Genomic DNA, 18976 nt, shown 5'->3' with positions numbered 1-18976 from the left:
TATCTCATGCTGATCTATCAACGAAATTATAAGCGAGTCACGGAGAGTGCAGCGAACGCATTAAACAATTTATAGCATTTTTCAGTTAAAAATAACATGACAACTGATAACAGCATGCGATAAGGATCATCTAATAGCAATAATTGCAAAATATTTCAATACATAACAGCACTTCTGTAAAAAGTTATAGATCATATCCCATTATGCCCCGCCGTTCCGTTATGCCCCGGGTTCCCCTACGTATAAAAGAAGTCTGTTAAATCATTTAAAAGAGTTGGTTAAAATTAAAATTGATGTTAATAGTTAAAATATTATAGTAAAAGAACAATAGGGGCAATGTGAGCCGTCGAGGGTGATAAATCGTATAAATAAGTTCTAAGTATAAAATATATTATAAGATTGGTAACATCATGACACATATTGAACGTTTCGGCCTACGAATATAAATTTTAATTTTATCTTTGAGTTATTGGAGTCTCGATCATATCTATGAATTTAAAAGAATTGATTATTCCACTTAAAAGAAAATTACTCCATTTATCGCAGTACCGTGAAATCAGTCATCTCTGTCTGTCGTTTTCTATCAATAATTAGCGGACCGGCGCGTTAATTATTAAGATAAAATGTACGCGTGACTCAAACTTTACGAAAGACAGACGTATATTCTTAGGAGGCATCTAAAACCAGCTTTACTCTCGTCAGATCGTATAATTGCTGACTTTATGAAGGACGGAGAATACAGTACTTTTTTAAGACTTTGAAGAAGCGCTTTCTGCCGTTTGAGTGCGCGTCTTTCGTGAGTTTAACGAGTCTCGCAGTCGTCTCATTTCTCGGACGTGCGTCCGCGCGCGATAAAGGAAGCCTCTGTAAAAAATTGATTGTGAGATTTTCACGATCCTTTAATTGCGATTACGTGACGTGATTTCGTAACGATAGTTTATCGTTGATCGCGTTATTAATCGCTACAACGTAACGTCGTAATCTCGGAAAGACCGGAAACAATTGTTTCGCGGTTGAACGTGTACGCGCAACAAGTCGCGTCCGATAAGTCATAGCCAGAGCGAGGGTGTCTATGTCGTTCCCGGTAATAAACATATCTGTATCGAGATGGTGGTCGTACGTGTGAACGGCTACAACCACATCCGCTTGGGGCGTGTGGTACAGAATTTCCAATATTGGATACACTCGCGCCGTATGAAGGCGGATTATATCTATCACGACATCTTCGCCGTGCGCGGATCGATGGTGCGGTAATTGTTATCTCTTAGGAAAAACCATTTGCGTGCGCTATTAGCTCTTGGAAGAAGCAAAGTTTCCACATTTTTCTTTTACACTTCGCCTGCTTACTGCTTTTTCCACACACCCTTAAAGCAACAGTCGTAAACACTTTAATTATTTTACAAACTATTTTATAATGATATCAGATTATACCCTTCAGTTACTTTATAAAGATATCTATAGTAAACGTCTACACTTAAGATTGCGTCTTAAATATTCGCACGTTCTCCGACAATGAAAACTCGCGCTTAACGAGAGAGTGGGTGATGAGAATAGCAAGATGAAATGGGCCTTGTCGTCGGGCCACGAAAAGAGGCGGGCGGAATGTGAAGGTCTGGGTTGAGCAAGAGGAGTTTCAAGCGAGAAAAATGATACTTTTCATGCCGGAAAATAAAATGAGTCATTCAATGAAGTGGTCGTAGTGTCGGCGTAACGAGTCGGGGTAAAAACGGGGCGAGAGGTCGCGGTTCCGAGCCTTCCTCTCCTGTTGTCCCTCGCTTCATGTAGCCGCCGTTCTTTTCTCGCCGGGTCTTTCTCTTCCTTTCTCCCTATCCGGCAAATAGATGGGCTAAATTGCGCTCTTGGCGCTCTTGACTTTTAAACCCGCTAGGCGGATCTGTCCAACTATACTTACTTTTAAATGTCTTCCCTGACTGGGATTTCAGCGGTGTCGACAACGATTGCCGACGCTCGTCGGCGACGTCGCACTGACGACGCGGGTAATGACGCGACGCCTCACGGATTAAGCCGTTCGAGGCTTACGAGCCGGTGATTACGACGCCTGCGCGATCATCAGATGGGCAATTACGTCTCCGTAAACTGCCGCCGTTGCCTGTAAACTTGCCGATTTCCCCCGGTCATATGACGCGAAATGTTCTCTCATACAGGATCAGAACGAAGATCAGGGATTACATAGATACCTGACGGACGTGACATAATTACTTATACTCTCGCGATTAGACAATAAAGCAATAAAAATTGAAAAATCTAAACTGTGCTTTCAAAAATATGCAAATCTGTACGAAAAAAAACCCTTTACCTCGTAATTTACCACATATAATTATATCCTATGGTGATTTTAATTTATGTACCTCAACCGTATGATTTTTATGAATAGTCTGAAGGAAGAAAAATATGTAACAGAATAAATGATACTGTAATACAATGGAAAACAACAAATGAGAAGTATATTATCTTGTTAGATGAAAGAATCCAACACGGAAAAAAATAATTTTGCTGTGATAGCAAAATCGCCGTTGCTACTGCATATTCGTAGTAATAGCAATAAAATTTAGTTGATAGAACTAATTTTACGAATTATTCGTCATTATAGCAAAATCTATTTTGTTGCGAGAATAGAACAAAATTTGCTGAGTGTATTTGTAATTACAATCACATAAATTTGCTACTGAAGCAAAATAATATATTCTTAGCAAATACATTTGCTGTCACAACGAAATCCCGATACGCCTGATTCCCTCCTAAATAGATAGCACTAGTACCACATACTGCCGCGACGTGGCGACCGGCGCGTCTTTCTCGTAAGTAAAAATCGTCCCGTATTAGTATAAAAGGCGAGCCGATATGATGCGAGAGCGAGTTGTCTGGATCATGGATAGACCTCAATAACCTGAATATACTTTTGATGACTATGTGATTTAACACAATTTAACAATTAGGTACAAAGTGAATTTTTTAATAGGAAGCCTATTGATACCCCACCCCATATTAAAAACTGTAAGGAGCAACAAAGGGCCCTGTCAGGGTTCAGCCCTGTTCAGGGCTGCCTGAACCCTACTACTGCTCGGGATAATTTTGTTAATCCAGCAAATTATATCCAGCAAATTGCGATTAGTATTCGTAACAAATCTTCTTGCTGTCCATATAATAACGAACAGATTTTGCTACAACAGCAAAAAATCTGCAAATTATTTTTCTCCGTGAAACTTTGAATCTTATTTAACGTCCTTTGTCCGCTTTGAAGAATGATAATACACGACGTGGTGTATGCCAAGATGCTTACGTTACAAGATATATGCGAGCCGAGGAAGTTGGCGCGCGCGACGAGACAATTTCATCCGACGATTATCAATTCGCGACACGTTACCGTGACGTGACGGACGCTTAAAGAAACGCCATTGTCCCGCGCGGCTGGTCCACAAGCGGGCTAGGATTTAATAACGTTGAGAGACAGGCTAGACGTTGTGCACACATCGGGATTGGTACACACAGCTTTCGGGCGTCTTCAATATCTGAGCAGCTCAGGAGCAGTATTGTCTAGGGCAAGGACGCGGTCCCGTTCACTTTGCTTTATGACTGTCTCGGCCGATGACGATGATGACAAGCATTATGCAGTGGATAATGGCCCCTACTGCTGGGCTATGCGCCTGCAAAGAAAGTGTACCCGAACAGACGTGTTCTGTTATCAGCTGCGTTGTACTTGATCGCAAAACTTTGCCCTTGACGTACAGTCTTATTCATTAATATTAGACGACTTTAAACCGGCTGGGTGGTTTAATTTAACTGTTTATTCCAACGTTTCGACCGTCCGGATTGTGGTCCCTAAAGACCACGTTGGAATAAACTGTTAAATTAAACCACCCAGCCAGTTTAAAGTCGTCTAATAAGTTTTCTTCCTGTTGTTAATCAACTACTGGTAATATTCTTCTTGTTATTCATTAATGCCTGCACCTCAGTTTTACTAGGATTCACATTTTCATAATCTTTATTCCCGTCTATACATCGATGAATTTCAGGCTGCAGCTCGCGCAGCTTCTGTAGAAGTTTGTGGTAGCGCGCGCATACAAACTTCAGTGATTTGTGTAGATGAGAAAAATGATGATAAAAATGCAGGTCCAGGCATTAGTGAATAAGAAACTGTACCTCATATTCTTTCGATTTGTCGATATCAAGATTGTTCAACATTCTCTAACATGTTATTCCAATCCGTGAGACACTCGGAATGAACATATACTTTAAGATTTCAAGAGCACGTCGTAGAGTACGCGAGAAAATGGGTACCGTTCTGCAGCGGTCGACTTTCGGTGAAACGCCGTGGTCTTTCGATCTCGCGAGACAACTAATTTGAGCGCATAGCGTAACGGCGAAATTTGACGAGGAAAAATGAGGTAGCGCGACGGATGGACGAAGGAATGCTCATGTCCCCGTCGTCCTCGGCGCCGTGGCATCCACGAGCCGAGAGTCGGCCGGGCGAACGAGTACGAGTCCTATTCCAATTCCAGCAAGTTAATTGGAATTGTTTGCTGCAGACACCGCGAGCCGCTTGCCCTCGCGCCCTTCTGAATCCTATACCTCGAGCAGCACTTTCCTTTGTCCCTCCTCCCCCCCCCCCGTCTGCTGCTATCGTAGCTTCAGCATGAAACTCACACCGGCACGGCATCGCCACGCTCATACAGTCCCTGACATCCTGAGAGGAATTAATTTCTACCCGGTGCTCGCTAAAACCTCCCTCTCCCCCGTTAAAATGCTTACCGTCATTCTTTCGAGCTAGCCAAACGATCTTATCAGAAGAACGTGTAACGTCTTTACTATTTCCGTAATAAAAATCCATTTAACTAATTATTGTAAGGGTGGCGGGATTCAAAGTCCTAAAATTAATACTATCGAATTCATATAATAAGCACGACCAAATACATTGTACAAACTATTATAGATTTGATGATAGTCTTGGAATTTAAATTAAAAATTAAAATTGGTAATGTAAGTACAGGATTTATCTAGTTGATAAAACATTTTATTCGTAACATTTGGTAGATTACGTATACTTAAATAGATTTATATCGGGTTTTATTACGGTGATTATATACACATACATGTATATGGTATGTCTAATTCTTCTGTTCCTTAGAAAAGTAATCGCACTTATTCGTTGAAATCTGGCGATGAATTATTCCCTCGTATTAGGCAAATGACGCGAATCGTTTAGGTGGCTCTGAGTGTACGAAAGAGGATAGCAATGAATTTTGCATATCGCCGTTTTTGCACTTTCTATTTTGAAATTTATTCCGCTGGTACAATCACATTCTTATAAATATAAGATTAGAGCAGAGCGATAGAAGACATCGATTTCCAGCTTTCTTCAAATATCGTGTTAATAGAACATGCACTTTATTTGTGACAAACGAAGGATTCTACAAAATAATTTTAATATCTCGCAACAAGTATTAGTATTCGACTTTTCTGGGAAAATGGCGAATAATTTACATGATAAATATTGTATCTCACGAACATCTATTATAGGCTTATCGAGTTGTAGTGATTTGGATATTTTTATTTAAATTAAAAAATAAGATACAACCTTTATACTATAATTGTGTAAAGGCAATTATGAAGATAAGTTCTTGATAAGATTAGTCACACAAATATATTGACTTCTATAAATACATATTGATTGCTTTTTAATCTTCAATGCGATAATATCACGCTAGTTACATAAAAGCTAAGTGATGTTAACTTTGTAGGTACGTTTAACGTTGATCAGCTAAAAAAAACACGAGAACTAAATTAAAGATAAGAATTACATGCGAAGTTAAAATGCTGTTCGTATACGTATACTTTTCATGATGTTGAATATACAATAAATAATGATTTTAGCTATTATATATGCATTACATAGTTCAATTAACAATTAAAATTACTAAAGGTGTTAAATCAATAAAATGAAAATATTAAGAAATTCTCTCTCTCTCTCTCTCTTTCTGTTGATATTTATTTATTTATATTTAGAGGTATATGTGAGCAGAAGGGAAATAAAATAAGAGTTATTTACTACAATATAAAATAATGAATTTATTACATACAAAGAAATGGTTGAACTTTTGCGTTATACATTATTACATTAGCGTGTAACTCGCCAGATAAATTGCAAATTACAAATATTCAGAATATTGTAAATAATTTTATTTTTATTCCATGTAACTGATTTTAATATTATTTAAGGCCAATCATTCTCACACTAAGAGCTACCGAGCCTTCGATTTCCAATCCCTTTCCCAGAGTCTTTGTGATAAAATTTTTATAGGGTTTACTCCATACTAGATCAATGTAGATCTGCCCCATTTCATCAGATGTAATGTTTCTGATGAACTCAACGAAAGCTTTAGAAGTTCGCATCTTCTGTTTGTAAAGAGCGTCAATTTCGTTCAAAGGTAATATATCGTAAAGATCCTTGAGCATTCCTTTCATTCCGTCGCCAATCTTCTGCGGCTTAATTAGAGACTTGATAAAACTGTCCACCTTGGGTGGAACATATTTTTCCATGCCGATAGCCTGATGCAGTGCCTGGATCATTTCAATAACAGGGATTCCAGCCTTCTCTAAATGTATCACGAACGCTTGAAATTCCTTAGCAGCTTCGAGGTTGCGCAGCAGATCGTGGAATTCAGTTTCGAACATGTACATGAAAGCTTTTTGTACTTTTTCGTCTTCGTTTACATACTTGATTACTATGTCGGTATAGTTTTCCATAGGGATAAGCATGGCGAAATCTATAAAGTCATCCATTAGCGTTTTAGGAGGACCGCTTGGTACATTGATACCGAAGACGACGTACAGGATATCTCTCACAATTTTTAAATTCACCGACTTGGCCTCGAGACTACTTATGATGTATTTGGCGGCCTTGCTTTCACACATTTTGTTAACGATCTGTTGGAAATTATCGGACTTAAGTTGATTGATGAAGTTGACGAAGACTGTAGAGACTTTTAGCTTATCCACGTATATGCTAATAAAGACATCATAGTCGAGATGTTTTTTGATGTCTATGAAGAATCCACGAACTCCGCCGGTTCTTTTCAAAGGGCTCACTTGAGAGCTAGGTGGTACGAGCTCCTTGATGTCGAGTGCTTTGTTTATCGCGTTCATTATATGGTAGACATAGATCCCTTCCTTATGCAGATAGTTGAAGAGGTTGATCACTTCGGGAATGGCTTGGAAATCTACCAGCAGATCTTTGATTACAGTTGTATTACCCAACTCTTCGAGAAAATCTTGTACTTCATTATCATGTATCACATAATCCACAGCGACTTCCAAGATGTTTTCAATAGGAACTAAATCTAGAATATCTTGGAAATCCTCGTAAAGAGGACCATGGCCGAACTCCGGGAACTGATGAGCTTGTCCTTGACCGATAATGGCCAGGACGGCACATAACCCCAATGTTAACTTCATCTGCAAATTAATATCGAGTGTGTCACGACATATCTTTTAATCTTTAATTCTTTTCTCATAAACATGACGCAATAGAAAGCATTATTTTGCGAAGTACATCAGTGTTTTCCATCAATGATTAATTTTAAAAAAAGATATATGTAAATCGAGAACTGTGTAGTTAAATTGTTATTGAAAAATCTAAATCTGCACTGAACTGTAGTTCATTGAATAATTAAAGTGAGGGAAGCGGTAATTTATATAAGTGCAATTAAAGCGCTCAATATGCTATATGATGAAACCTACCGTGGTAGCTGTGGATGCGTGGCAGCTACAGATTGACTGACAACTGTATGAATAATTAGCTTACATTTATATGCTGGTAATATCAAGCTACCCGAAATGATTACACAGAACCAGATAAGAAACCAGAATACGATATCAGATTTAGATATTGTTCCATGCAAAACTCTAGGAATTATTTGATAAGCTTTTAAGCGTAAAAACATATGTTATCTACGTACAGGCGTACGTGTGCATGTGTGTGTGTGTGTGCGAGCGCGCATGCATATATTTCATTTTATATGAAATAATTGTCTTTGATATTCAAAGGCTATTTCAGTTTTAATAGTTCGACTTGTTTCATCTTATAATTTTAATTTTCTGTTATTATCCGCCTATCACTTATGATGTAATTATTTGTAAGTTGTGTTATCTCTTTGTTTTGTGCAATATCTTATTGAGTGGTAATTAATGAGGTGTTTTATTCCGTCTAATCTTAAAATCATAGATTACGTTTTCTACGTCGAGAAAAAACAATATTCCCCCCTTTTAGATTTTGTATCGTGAAATTTGTTAAAATATATCCATGATTAAATTACGTTTTCTCTTTCTGGAAAACTGTTCAAAAATTGATGATAACCATGTTGTTCGCATTATATTTCCATGAACATACTTTAAACAATTTATCAATGATAACAACTTTTCCCGTTATTAAATTACATTTATCCAAGATAACACTTAAAAAACAATTTATTTCTCGGAAAATATTTATCTCTAAATTTGTAGTAACGCGGCAATCATTAAAAATAACGAGATCAAAACATAAATCTATTGTTGATAATATTAGTCCGATACGTAATAAAAAGATGAAAAACACGATATGCCTTTATATTGCTATGTTTCTTTGTGTTAATAAAGGATACAGAATCCCATGTGTGTGCAAAAAATATTAAATATCATATATATGAAACATCAGGTACGTAGAAAGCATTAATTATCAAAGTGTTAAAATAAAAAAATTCTATTAACGAGTATTGCCCCCATTTTGCTAAATAACAATATTTTCACTGGAATTTTTAATTTGGCAAAGCCAAATTAAAGAGGGAGTGATATCAAAATAAGTTTTAATTTAGCTTTAGTAAAATTAATCTTATTACAGTAAGTGTGGATCATATTATAATAGAATTGTTTTAATATAATAACAACTTTCTATAACTAAAATCTAATAAAATGATTTGCCGTTTTCAATAAAAAATTGCGTATTGCAAAGTAAACAATACGAATCACTGTACTTGTTATATCCATTGACTTATCTGCATTTTTCCAAAATCATAGCAATCTTATCTAATCCTGTAGTAACTGGTTTATCTCTAACAAGATTAAGATAACTGCTTTTCGTTATATAAATCTACGGGAACTACTTGCGAATGTCACTGTTCTCATTCGTAGCTGTGCCACGGTGAGTAAAGGAAAATCTCTTATATATAAATCAATATACATGTATATATAAGAAATAGATAAAATAAAATTGTATTTGCTTTAAAGAAGTAATCCAGTTAAATAATAATAATTATTTCTTTTTATAATTTAACTTGCATTTATATATCATATAATTGTACATGAAACAGTTTTAATTAAAAAGATTAATGTATTTTTCACAATCATCTTTTTATTGCGTTATACTCATAAAGTGTACTTTCTAATACATTCAATAGAAATTTCATACCCGTGAATATAATATATTTATAGATGAAGGTTACATCAACACTGTTGGCCATCTTGGCTATAATTGGTCTTGGACAAACTCATCAAGTCCAGAATTTCGGCAGCGGTCCTCTTTACGATGATCTTTCTGACTTCGCAAAGTTAGTCCCTGCTGAAAAAGTTAGCGCTATTCTAACGGAGTACATAACAGAAGATGCCGAAGTACAAGAAGCTATTACTTATCTTCTAACTTCGACTATATTACCAGACCTGGTGAGGGATGTGGAGGCCATTCCTGAAGTGATGAACCTCGTCAACTATCTGCATAAGGAAGGACTCGACGTTTACCTTGTACTAAACGAAATTAACAAAGCTCTCGGTCTCAAGGAACTCGAACCACCTCCTCGCCAATTGTATTCTCCGATTGCGCAGAGGACTGGCGGGATTGCAGGGCTTTTCAAAGACATCGGTAATGTGCTTCCTCTTGACGAGTTCATTCATACCTATGCGCAGAAGTTAAAGACCTCAACAGCGTTTGGTGGCCTCATCGGTCAACTCAAGTCCGACAACTTCCAGCAGGCCGTAAACAAAGTCTACAATGTCAAATCCGTTCAGATCATCTTGAATGGACTTAAAAGCAGCGGAGTGAACACGCAAATCGCAGCGGATCTCTTGTTTATAGTCCTCGGCATCACTGTACCGAACGACGTTTCTGTTTACGTACTCCAGGAGCGTACGCTGGACGAAGAATTCGAGGACTTTGTGAAACTCCTTTCGGTGGATGAGATTATTGAGATAGTGATCAAGTATGCAACCAATGATGAAAAAGTAATAAACGCTCTTCGATTCATGCTTACAACTGAATTCCACTCTATGCTGCGAGAGATCGAAGCTCTTAATCCACATCAAGCTTTGGTGGTATATCTGGAGAAGGCCGGATTACATGTTATCCAGGGTATCCAACTGTTGCACGAAGCCATTGGTATGGAGGATTATGTGCCGCCCAAAATAGACAGCCTCTTCGAGTCTCAAATTGGAGTACAGAAGGTCGGCGACGGAATGAAAGGAATGATCGAGGAAATTTACAATACTCTACCTCTTGACAAGATTGACGCTCTTTATAAGGAGAAGCTGCAGAATTCGAAGGTCTTCGCTGACTTTGTCGGAAAGATAAAGTCTCCGGATATGCAAAAATTAATCAATGACCTGTACGGTAATGCAACCTATAAAAATTTTGTCATGAAGAGCAGGGAAAAGGGATTGGAATTTCAAGAACTGACGAAACTTACCGCTAGAATATTTGGACTTGAATTCCCATACTAAAATTATGTATAATTTTTTAAACGCCTGTTTTAAACGTGTGCCCTTTTGTCTTATGCCGTTACATTGATGCATCTAATAACAAAATGTCATTTTTTAATTAAACAATTATTTTTTTAAATTAATTACAGATAATAATTTTGTTGCTTTAATTAACAAATTATTTGTTTTATGTGATAAAAAGATCGAAATAAAGAGCAAACTTATGTTATAACTATATGATATATTTTTAGATCGCTCCGACTTATAAAATTTAGTCCAACTGACTTTCCTTAACATTCTATTCCCAACTTAATAAACAGATTTTCTTCTTTAAACACTTACTTCTCTGTTTTATATGTACTTTTTCTTTAGTTTCTGTCACAGGAAGACAATTTCACATTATTTCTATGCTAGCCAGTTATGCGTGATTATGCAATTGTGTGATATACGGAAATTTATTTACTTAAATAAAATTCTAAATTTAATAATAATATTCAGCCAAACTTGCTAAACTATAGAAAGATTTTTGTAAATGTTAAAGAAAGATGTTTACCGGTTTCATAGTCAGATTTTATATTTAAGATGGTCTTAAGATCATCTTTTAGCTAATGACTCTGTTTTACAGTATCTTAAGATAAATTTAAGGCGGACTTAAATATAAGATCTGACTTTATACTCTGCCAAGTTCATTTTTACTTCTTTCATTTATATTCATATGTGTACTAAACCAAGTGAACATGCTAACCATATTTCTAATTAGCTCGAACCTAATGTGTTATAATATTTATATTTCCCAAATGCAGTTGATCATTAGGTCGATTAGTTTTCTCTCTCGCCGACGGCCTTCGCATCTAAAAGTCGAACTATTAGCATTTCAATTGTAAGATTACTTATCCGTAAATGTGGTAAATGTCACAAGTGTTTTTTAACAATGTTAATTTGCATTTTAATTAAAATAATTAATTATTTTTAATACGTAAGTAAACTTAAAAGTGAAGGAAGTAAATGTACATTTTATTCTTAATAAATTTCTTATTAATACATTTTTTCATATTACGAATCTTGAATAATGTTTTGAAATAAAGTCTATAGATCATCAAAGTAATATTTCTTCGTCTTTTTAATGTAATATGGAAAAGGAACTAGTTAGAAAGAAAAAAAGGCGTAGGATATGTATAAGAAGATGAACTTCTTATTTATTAATTTGTACAAGTGAAGTACACAATTTTATGGCCGAATAATATTTTTTTAGATTGATGAAGATACTATTGACGGATTTAACAAGAAAAAAATTCGTTGTGCCACATTATTTAACTGTTTCCAATGTAACGTTGACATTTATTACACATAGTAGGAAGGAATATCGATACCGAGGATAGTCTTCAGGATATCCCTGACGAGTTTAAGATCAATTTTCGCGTTCGCAGCGTGCTTCAAAAGCTCCTGGAATTTAGGATTGGCGTGAACCTTGTTGACGAGTTGCTGGAAATTCGGAGATTTCAGTTGATTGACGAAATCTTGGAACACCGTGGAACTTTGCATCTTCTCGTGGTAAAGGGCGATAAGTTTGTCCTTAACGGGACTAATAACGGCCTTGATATCATCGATATATCCGCGGATTCCACCAGTGATCTGTGTATCAATGGCAAAGTTGACCTGAGTAAGTCCGAGCCAGTTGTTCAACATGTCCTGCAGTTTGTAAACGTCGATGCCGGCGTTATACATGTACTGCATCAGAGCTTGCATCTCAGGCAGAGCTTGGATCTCTTTCACGAGCTGCTTGAAGCCGTCGGACTTGAAATATTGAATCATAGCTTGGAATTCCGCGTCCTGGGCATAGTACTGGAGGGTAATGGCAGCTATTTGTTCCTGCGGCAGGATGTTCAGGAAATCTTGGAGCTCCTTTGCGAGTTCACCCCTGCCGACATTGGGGATTTGCCATGGGGCCGCGAAGGACGTAGCCACGAGGGCCAACAATGCCAATGCGAATTTCATCTGCAAAAATTAATTTTACTTAACATCATTGATGTTCACAGATACATTACAATTTTGCACATTATAGTTATATCTTGTTATGTTGTAAAATCATGGTAAATCTCAAAGATCAACTTAAGCTATTAGCGAATTGCTCGCACTAGTGCGCACTAAGGCCAGTTTACAGTCAATTTTTATACTTAACTTTGTCTTAAATACACGTACAAAGAGTATTTAGCCAAGAAACGATCCGCGTGGATGCCGTACAGATCATTTTACTGGCTATGAAATATTTCAAGAAATATTTTAGACTATTCTCAAATGTAAGAATGGACTGTAAACAAGACTTAGTGTGCACTCAGTGCGCACTAGTGCAAGCAACCGAATTCGCTATAAGACTAATTAGTAAATGAAATTTATTTTACTAAGAAACACTATTTAGTCAAACAAGTTTTGACTAAGTAATGTTTAATTTTTAATATATATATTATTTTCCATTTGTTTAAATATTTAACATGTATAATATTTTCCAATTATTTTACAGAGAAATTATAAGGAAAAATAATTGTGTACAATACTAAATTAGGTATAAATTAATTACTAAAATGATGTAAATAATAATATTAGCTAATTCGTACGTACAATAATTACGTAAATGTCTAATTTATAGTTAAAATTTAAATTGTGTGAACCCACACAAATATATTTAACTAATGATGTTTGTACTCACCTTAGAAATATTGTGATTGTGATACTTCTGCTTGTGACTCAAGGAAGTGTGCTTTGCGATTTCTGCCGCTGGTTTATATACACGCGAAGTTAATAACCCTTGATCTTTTGATCCACGATAAGATTATACAGATAATCTGAATGTGACCGTGGATATTTTTAAACTTATGTCTTTTTTTTAATTTACGGAAAGAATATACAATTAAAAAGTATATAATTAAAGAGGATTGCTTTTGTTATTTATTTGAACGAGTCATTCGCAAAAAATTGATTTTTTCAATAGCTCTATATTTTTTACATTAATAATCTAAAAAATAAAAAATTTTGAAACATTATACTCTACATTTTTTTGTGATATTGAATTTGATTTCGCCATTTTTTATTACATTAAGATTATCAAAGAAAATGTGGATCAAATCAATTTCAATCTCTCTTTCAAAATGCAATCGGTAAGATCTAGATGAGTTATCGTGAAAAATTAACCATTGCTCCGAGTTATTTCTTGTCTACAGCATACAGATGCTATACATTTCAGTGAATCGCTATTATCTCATGATAAAAGTTTCCAATAAGTCATGTTGCTATTTAAGCGTAGGGAATCTCTATAATTAATATAAAATAAATCTCTGATAAAAAAAATCATATTGCATGGGAGCACTTATTCTGCAACTCTTATTTCTCGTAATACTGTTGCTCTTTTGAAAGATGGATTGACTCCGAACTTGCTCAATAAAAAAACTCGGGCAATATTATCGTTGCATTTTCGTTAGTCCGACCAAAGTTCACCGATCGTAAGAGAAAACGGGTCATGCGCCGTATGTTACGAATGACTCTGGACGCTCGCGCCTATTCGATAAGTATAAAAAGATGATGTTAGCGCAGGTGGCACTAATTTGAAAAAAAAAAGAGGAAACTAAAACATGGTTGAGTCGGTATCCGGTTTTCCGTACTGGAGATGAAAAGAATACCTTTGATGACGAGGTAGCTACGTTTAGGCACGAAGAAAGCAAAACTGTAGAAACGGCATGAAACGGGAGAAGGAAGAGTGTAGAGGCCAACGGTGCTTCCCTAATTAAAATTGTTACAATTTAATAAGCCTCGGAACTCACCATTGGCGCGTCGTAATGGGAAGTCGTGAGAAGAATAAGTGAGATAGAACGAAACGAGGGAGAGACTTCTAGAAGGGGAATAAGGGGAAATCGGACGCTTAAACGAGCGTCTTTGAGGGTTGCGGACAAAGAGACTGCACAAGGGTGAGAAAGGGAAAGGAAAGAGACAAAAGGGGAAAAAGCATAAGGGCGTAGAGGAGAAATCGTCTTCGCGATCTCTTAACTTCTCCACTCAATATGGAGCGTGAATTATACTTTCTTTCTTACGGCAACGCTTTTGCAAAAGGTTTAATGCGATTTTATGATTTTGCTTCCTATTTCTCTTTCATCATCGAGCCACATTGTAATCATTTTTATAAAAATCAGTTTGCGCACCGTAAAGGCAGCTGTTAAGTGAGTCATTTCTTTTTTTCAAAGAAAAGAAAAGAGACATCGCAGAGTCTTCTGTATCGCAATACTATGTTTAATTGGCAATAGCGGTAACATCGGTTTCATAATTGTACTTTGGAGGATCTCCGTTTCCTTCGAAGTTCCACCTGCACAACGGCGAGTCATATCAAATTATTTTCTCCTGCTGGCCAGAAAACTTTTGCCCGATATTATGGCGGCATGTGGCGGTAACAGCCTGCCGTGCCGGTTCTATCGTTACGGACGTAACGGCCTCGAGGATTTTCACAGTAAAACAAGAAGAACCAACTAAGAAAATGTGTTCGGAATTGCATTAAGGCGGCTTTTGCCGCTGGGCAGAGCCCCGCATGTAATCCCGGTGCTCCGATCATAGCTTTACCGGTACGCAATAACGGATGCGAAACGCGTATATAAAGATGCATTTCGGAATCTTTCGGAATCGGGCAGAATTGCAAGATGTCAGAAAACCGGCTGTATCGTAGTATGTTTATAATACCGGCAATTAATTTATAAACGATTAAAAAATATTCCTAATATTTTTAATGAAAAATAATCTTGCATAAAACTTCACACATTTCCTAATCTTTCAATCAATATTTATTTTTAAAATTTTGCTTCATACACACACACACATATGCACGCCGTACGGACTTATCTAGTTGTTTTGTTATCTCTCTGATAGACCTTTTATTCTTTTAAATATTCACGAGTTTAATAGTCGACATTATAACTCCGTTGCATCGCAAGTAATTATTTTATTATTACGTGCATAAGCAATATAATTTTCTGTCATAATTGAAGCATAATGAAGATTTATCGTCAGCGATAAAAGTTATTGTTTTCGAGGGACAAACAAATCGCTTGTGCCACGCGCAATATCACTTGTAAGCATAAAAATAGATACAGCAGCAGATAATATTTCGATTGCTGATTTAAAAGATAAACATTATAAATTATTTTACGTTTATCATTGAACTTCATCAATATGTATTCATATATTACGTAATCGAATTCATATGCATGGACATGCTTAATCTTTTATACAGAAAATACGTTTGATTTTAAAGTCACAATAGTTGTCACATAAAATTTCAGCTTTTCAGAAATCTTAGATTGCTCTTTGTATTTATCATTGTTATTCCTATTAATACATATTTTATTTATTTGAGGCTACACTTGATTTAACATTCGACAGCTAAAGTACAAATAAAATTAATAGAATTAGCAACTAGATTATCCAAGAGCCTAACTTGAAAATTCATTATCTGTTCGTCAATCGCTTTGCAGGTATCAACTAGGAAATCGTGCGCTATCTCTGTGAATCATTAAATGATAGCTTAAATCTGCTTAAGAAAACAGGGGCAAATTTCAATATTAAGATACGATAGGTTTTTACCAGTATGCATCATTATGAGATAAAGCGAATCTCGATTATTGTTCGCTCAAGTATTGTCCGCGCGTTCATTATCACATACATATATCTTGGTTTTTCCGTCGAAAATTGCCCGATGCTTTACTATTGAGGCGCGAGCGATCGATTTCCAAAACGAATGAGAACGAGTGCCAATAAAGGCGTGGAACGAGGGTGCCGGGGCGGACGAAAAAATTTGTGTTTTACGACACGTTATCCGACGGTGACACCGGGAATTGGTGACCGACTAAACTCGGCCAATCGGAAGTCTCTCGTGTTCGATGGCGGAAAAAAGTCCGGCAGCCGCGCGGGGGAGCAAAGCGTTCTTTTACTCCCTTTAGTGTTACGTTCGTGTTACGTTGCTTGCCTTTCAGGGAGGCTCGCGGACAAAGAAGGACTCTGGGACGATTCTATGGTGCCGGAGAAGCAGAGAGGTTGCCCGCTAGAAAGTGGCAGAAAAGGTGGCCGTAACAAATCCTCCGCAAGTAATCGAGGTCGTGCCTCGGCAAGGTTTTACTCTCGAACACTTAACTCTATTGCGATTGGATTCTCTGGCTGCCTGGTGGAGCGCACACTCCACCGCGTCCTGTTTCGTTTTCTCGCTACCCCGCCGCTTTCGCCCCATCGCCGCGCTCGCCGCCCCCTTTGTCTCTTTCTGTGCCGCTCCTCGACCACCTATATCGCGGAACACCTCGGTGGTTTCTTACACGTGGAAACCTTATTACAGGCGACACGATAAAATACCCCCGAGACGAAGGAGACCGTTGCTCGAGTGCCGGCACCACTATGAACTCTGACAGGGCGCAACGGGTAGGGACGATACAACGAGGATTGTACCCCGAGCAGTAATGGGAACTTTTAAAGATTGCACGTGAAGAAGATATATTCGGGAATGCGGGAGGGAAAAGGAGTTTGTGAGAGTAGTATTGCACAGGACAGTGAGGCATTGCCGCCAGCCATCACTATACAGGATACTTCCCGAACGCATGACAATTTTACTTTTAAAATGGCTGTAAGAGTTGGGGGTCGAGTTCTACGTGGACTAGAAAATGTTAACAATTTTCTCTATCTAATCTGCAGCTTTATAATCTTATCTGTATTTTAAAGGTTCTGTCAAAATCGATGAAATTTTTGCAAAAATATATTACTTACCTTTTAATCCTGAACGTTTGATCATTGAAGAAATAGGATTTTTCTTTACAATGGCATTTAATTCAGAAATTGAGACTAAGATTGTTGTGAGAGTCTTTAAATTATTATTCGGTAATATAAGTAACGAGTAAAATATAAAATTTTTGTTTACAAAATGGATAATTATGCCGAAATATTTGTTGAACATTCGTCAGAGTGTCTTTAAAAATAACGATAGTATTAATTTTATTATGGAAAAATGTTAACGCGGCCTCTTCCGTTTACAAAAACGTTAAGTGGAACAAGTCGTATACAAGACAAACAAGAAGAATTGCAATTTTGAAAACTTGGTTATTTCGGGACAAGCGAATGGGAATAACTGAATTCTTAGCGGTTAGAACGGGTGACTTTCGTACCGCAAAGACGCGGGATCGAGGAGAGGAGAGGAACGATAAAGAACCGTAGGGGTTAGCAACCCCGGTGGACGCGCACGAGTTCGCTTGTATTTCAATGTCGGGACATCCGGCCGGGACGACGAGTGATGTGGTCTGCTACCCTCGTACATCCGGCCGTCGCCAAACATTGCCGTGTGCGTTCGCCCTACCGTATGTTTGCGCGGGTTCAACTTTCCTCAGCGCCACGGGCCTGACTGTCACGAGGTGACCGTCTAACGCACGACCCTTCAACCCGTGACGCGCAAACCGCGTCATTGTGGGTTACATAGTAATACACCTGCATGTGCACCACGAAAAATGCTGTGCGAGCAAGGAGAAAGCTCGGGAGCGCAAAGCCGCTGGGTAAAGTTTGTTGACAACGTCTTTGCCGTGTGGCTTTATGATCTAGCCCTTTTACAAATAGATTTAAAACTTTAGAGTAGGATACAAACAACGGAAATAATTTACCGGGAAAATTGTGTTATTGCATATTTGTCGTATAAGCAACTTGGGCGGATCTCTGTAAGATATTTGGAATAAATAATATATAAATTCTCTTGCGAACGAATAAATGACAATGCATTATATTTTGAGCTTCGTCGATTAAAAGTAAATTTGGCTTTTTTTTTGTGACAATTTGAAATTAGCTAAACTACTGAGAGATTAAAATTATTTATTTATAGTTCGACGAAGAAGTGAAAATGAGCCAGACGGTATCAACTTTAATATTATTACTTAATTATATGGAAAGGAAACCGTGACACTTTTCTACAACTTCCATATTACAGACTCAACGATTATCGTATCCCCTTCATTATTATGAAGTTCTACATTTATAATGCATGGCACATCAAGTATGAAGTATAACGTATACGTGTAGTGTATTGGAGTATATATGTTTTAATTTTTCTGCTAGTACTGCAATACGAGGTATGCGTGAAGGTGCTAAATCTCACCGAATATTATTTCAGGAAATTCAATTTAATAATAATTTTGAATGACAATTAATAATACGTGTTATTATTGAAAATTGCAATAGT

General features: G+C 37.0%; 2 protein-coding genes across 2 annotated transcripts; one reads left to right on the top strand and one right to left on the bottom strand.

The window, feature by feature from the left end:
* Positions 1-6062: 6062 nt before the first annotated feature.
* Positions 6063-13489, bottom strand: LOC105564556. Its single transcript, XM_012017000.1, has 5 exons — positions 13445-13489; positions 12088-12735; positions 9969-10362; positions 7759-7817; positions 6063-7473 (listed from the first exon to the last, which is right to left on the bottom strand). The coding sequence occupies exons 2-5, from the start codon at positions 12733-12735 to the stop codon at positions 6229-6231; spliced, it is 2346 nt and encodes a 781-aa protein (XP_011872390.1). The 5' UTR covers positions 13445-13489; the 3' UTR covers positions 6063-6228.
* LOC105564547 lies at positions 9095-10975 on the top strand. Its single transcript, XM_012016990.1, has 2 exons — positions 9095-9193; positions 9484-10975. The coding sequence occupies exon 2, from the start codon at positions 9484-9486 to the stop codon at positions 10759-10761; it is 1278 nt and encodes a 425-aa protein (XP_011872380.1). The 5' UTR covers positions 9095-9193; the 3' UTR covers positions 10762-10975.
* Positions 13490-18976: the final 5487 nt, after the last annotated feature.

This window comes from Vollenhovia emeryi, unplaced genomic scaffold (assembly GCF_000949405.1).
Source record: "Vollenhovia emeryi isolate VEMERY1.0 unplaced genomic scaffold, V.emery_V1.0 DF939163.1, whole genome shotgun sequence".
NCBI classification, from domain to species: domain Eukaryota; kingdom Metazoa; phylum Arthropoda; class Insecta; order Hymenoptera; family Formicidae; genus Vollenhovia; species Vollenhovia emeryi.
The sequence above is the reverse complement of the archived record's forward strand: the minus strand, read 5'-3'. Positions and strand labels throughout refer to the sequence as shown.

Excerpts from the sequence above, each read along its gene's own strand:
- LOC105564547 (XM_012016990.1), top strand. The coding sequence starts at position 9,484 with ATGAAGGTTACATCAACACTGTTGGCCATCTTGGCTATAATTGGTCTT.
- LOC105564556 (XM_012017000.1), bottom strand. The coding sequence starts at position 12,735 with ATGAAATTCGCATTGGCATTGTTGGCCCTCGTGGCTACGTCCTTCGCG. Across the intron at positions 10,363-12,087 it reads TCGATATTCCTTCCTACTAT|ATATACCACCAAAGCTTGAT; the intron begins GTGTAATAAATG and ends GGCCTTCTCCAG. Across the intron at positions 7,474-7,758 it reads ACGCATCCACAGCTACCACG|ATGAAGTTAACATTGGGGTT; the intron begins GTAGGTTTCATC and ends ATTAATTTGCAG.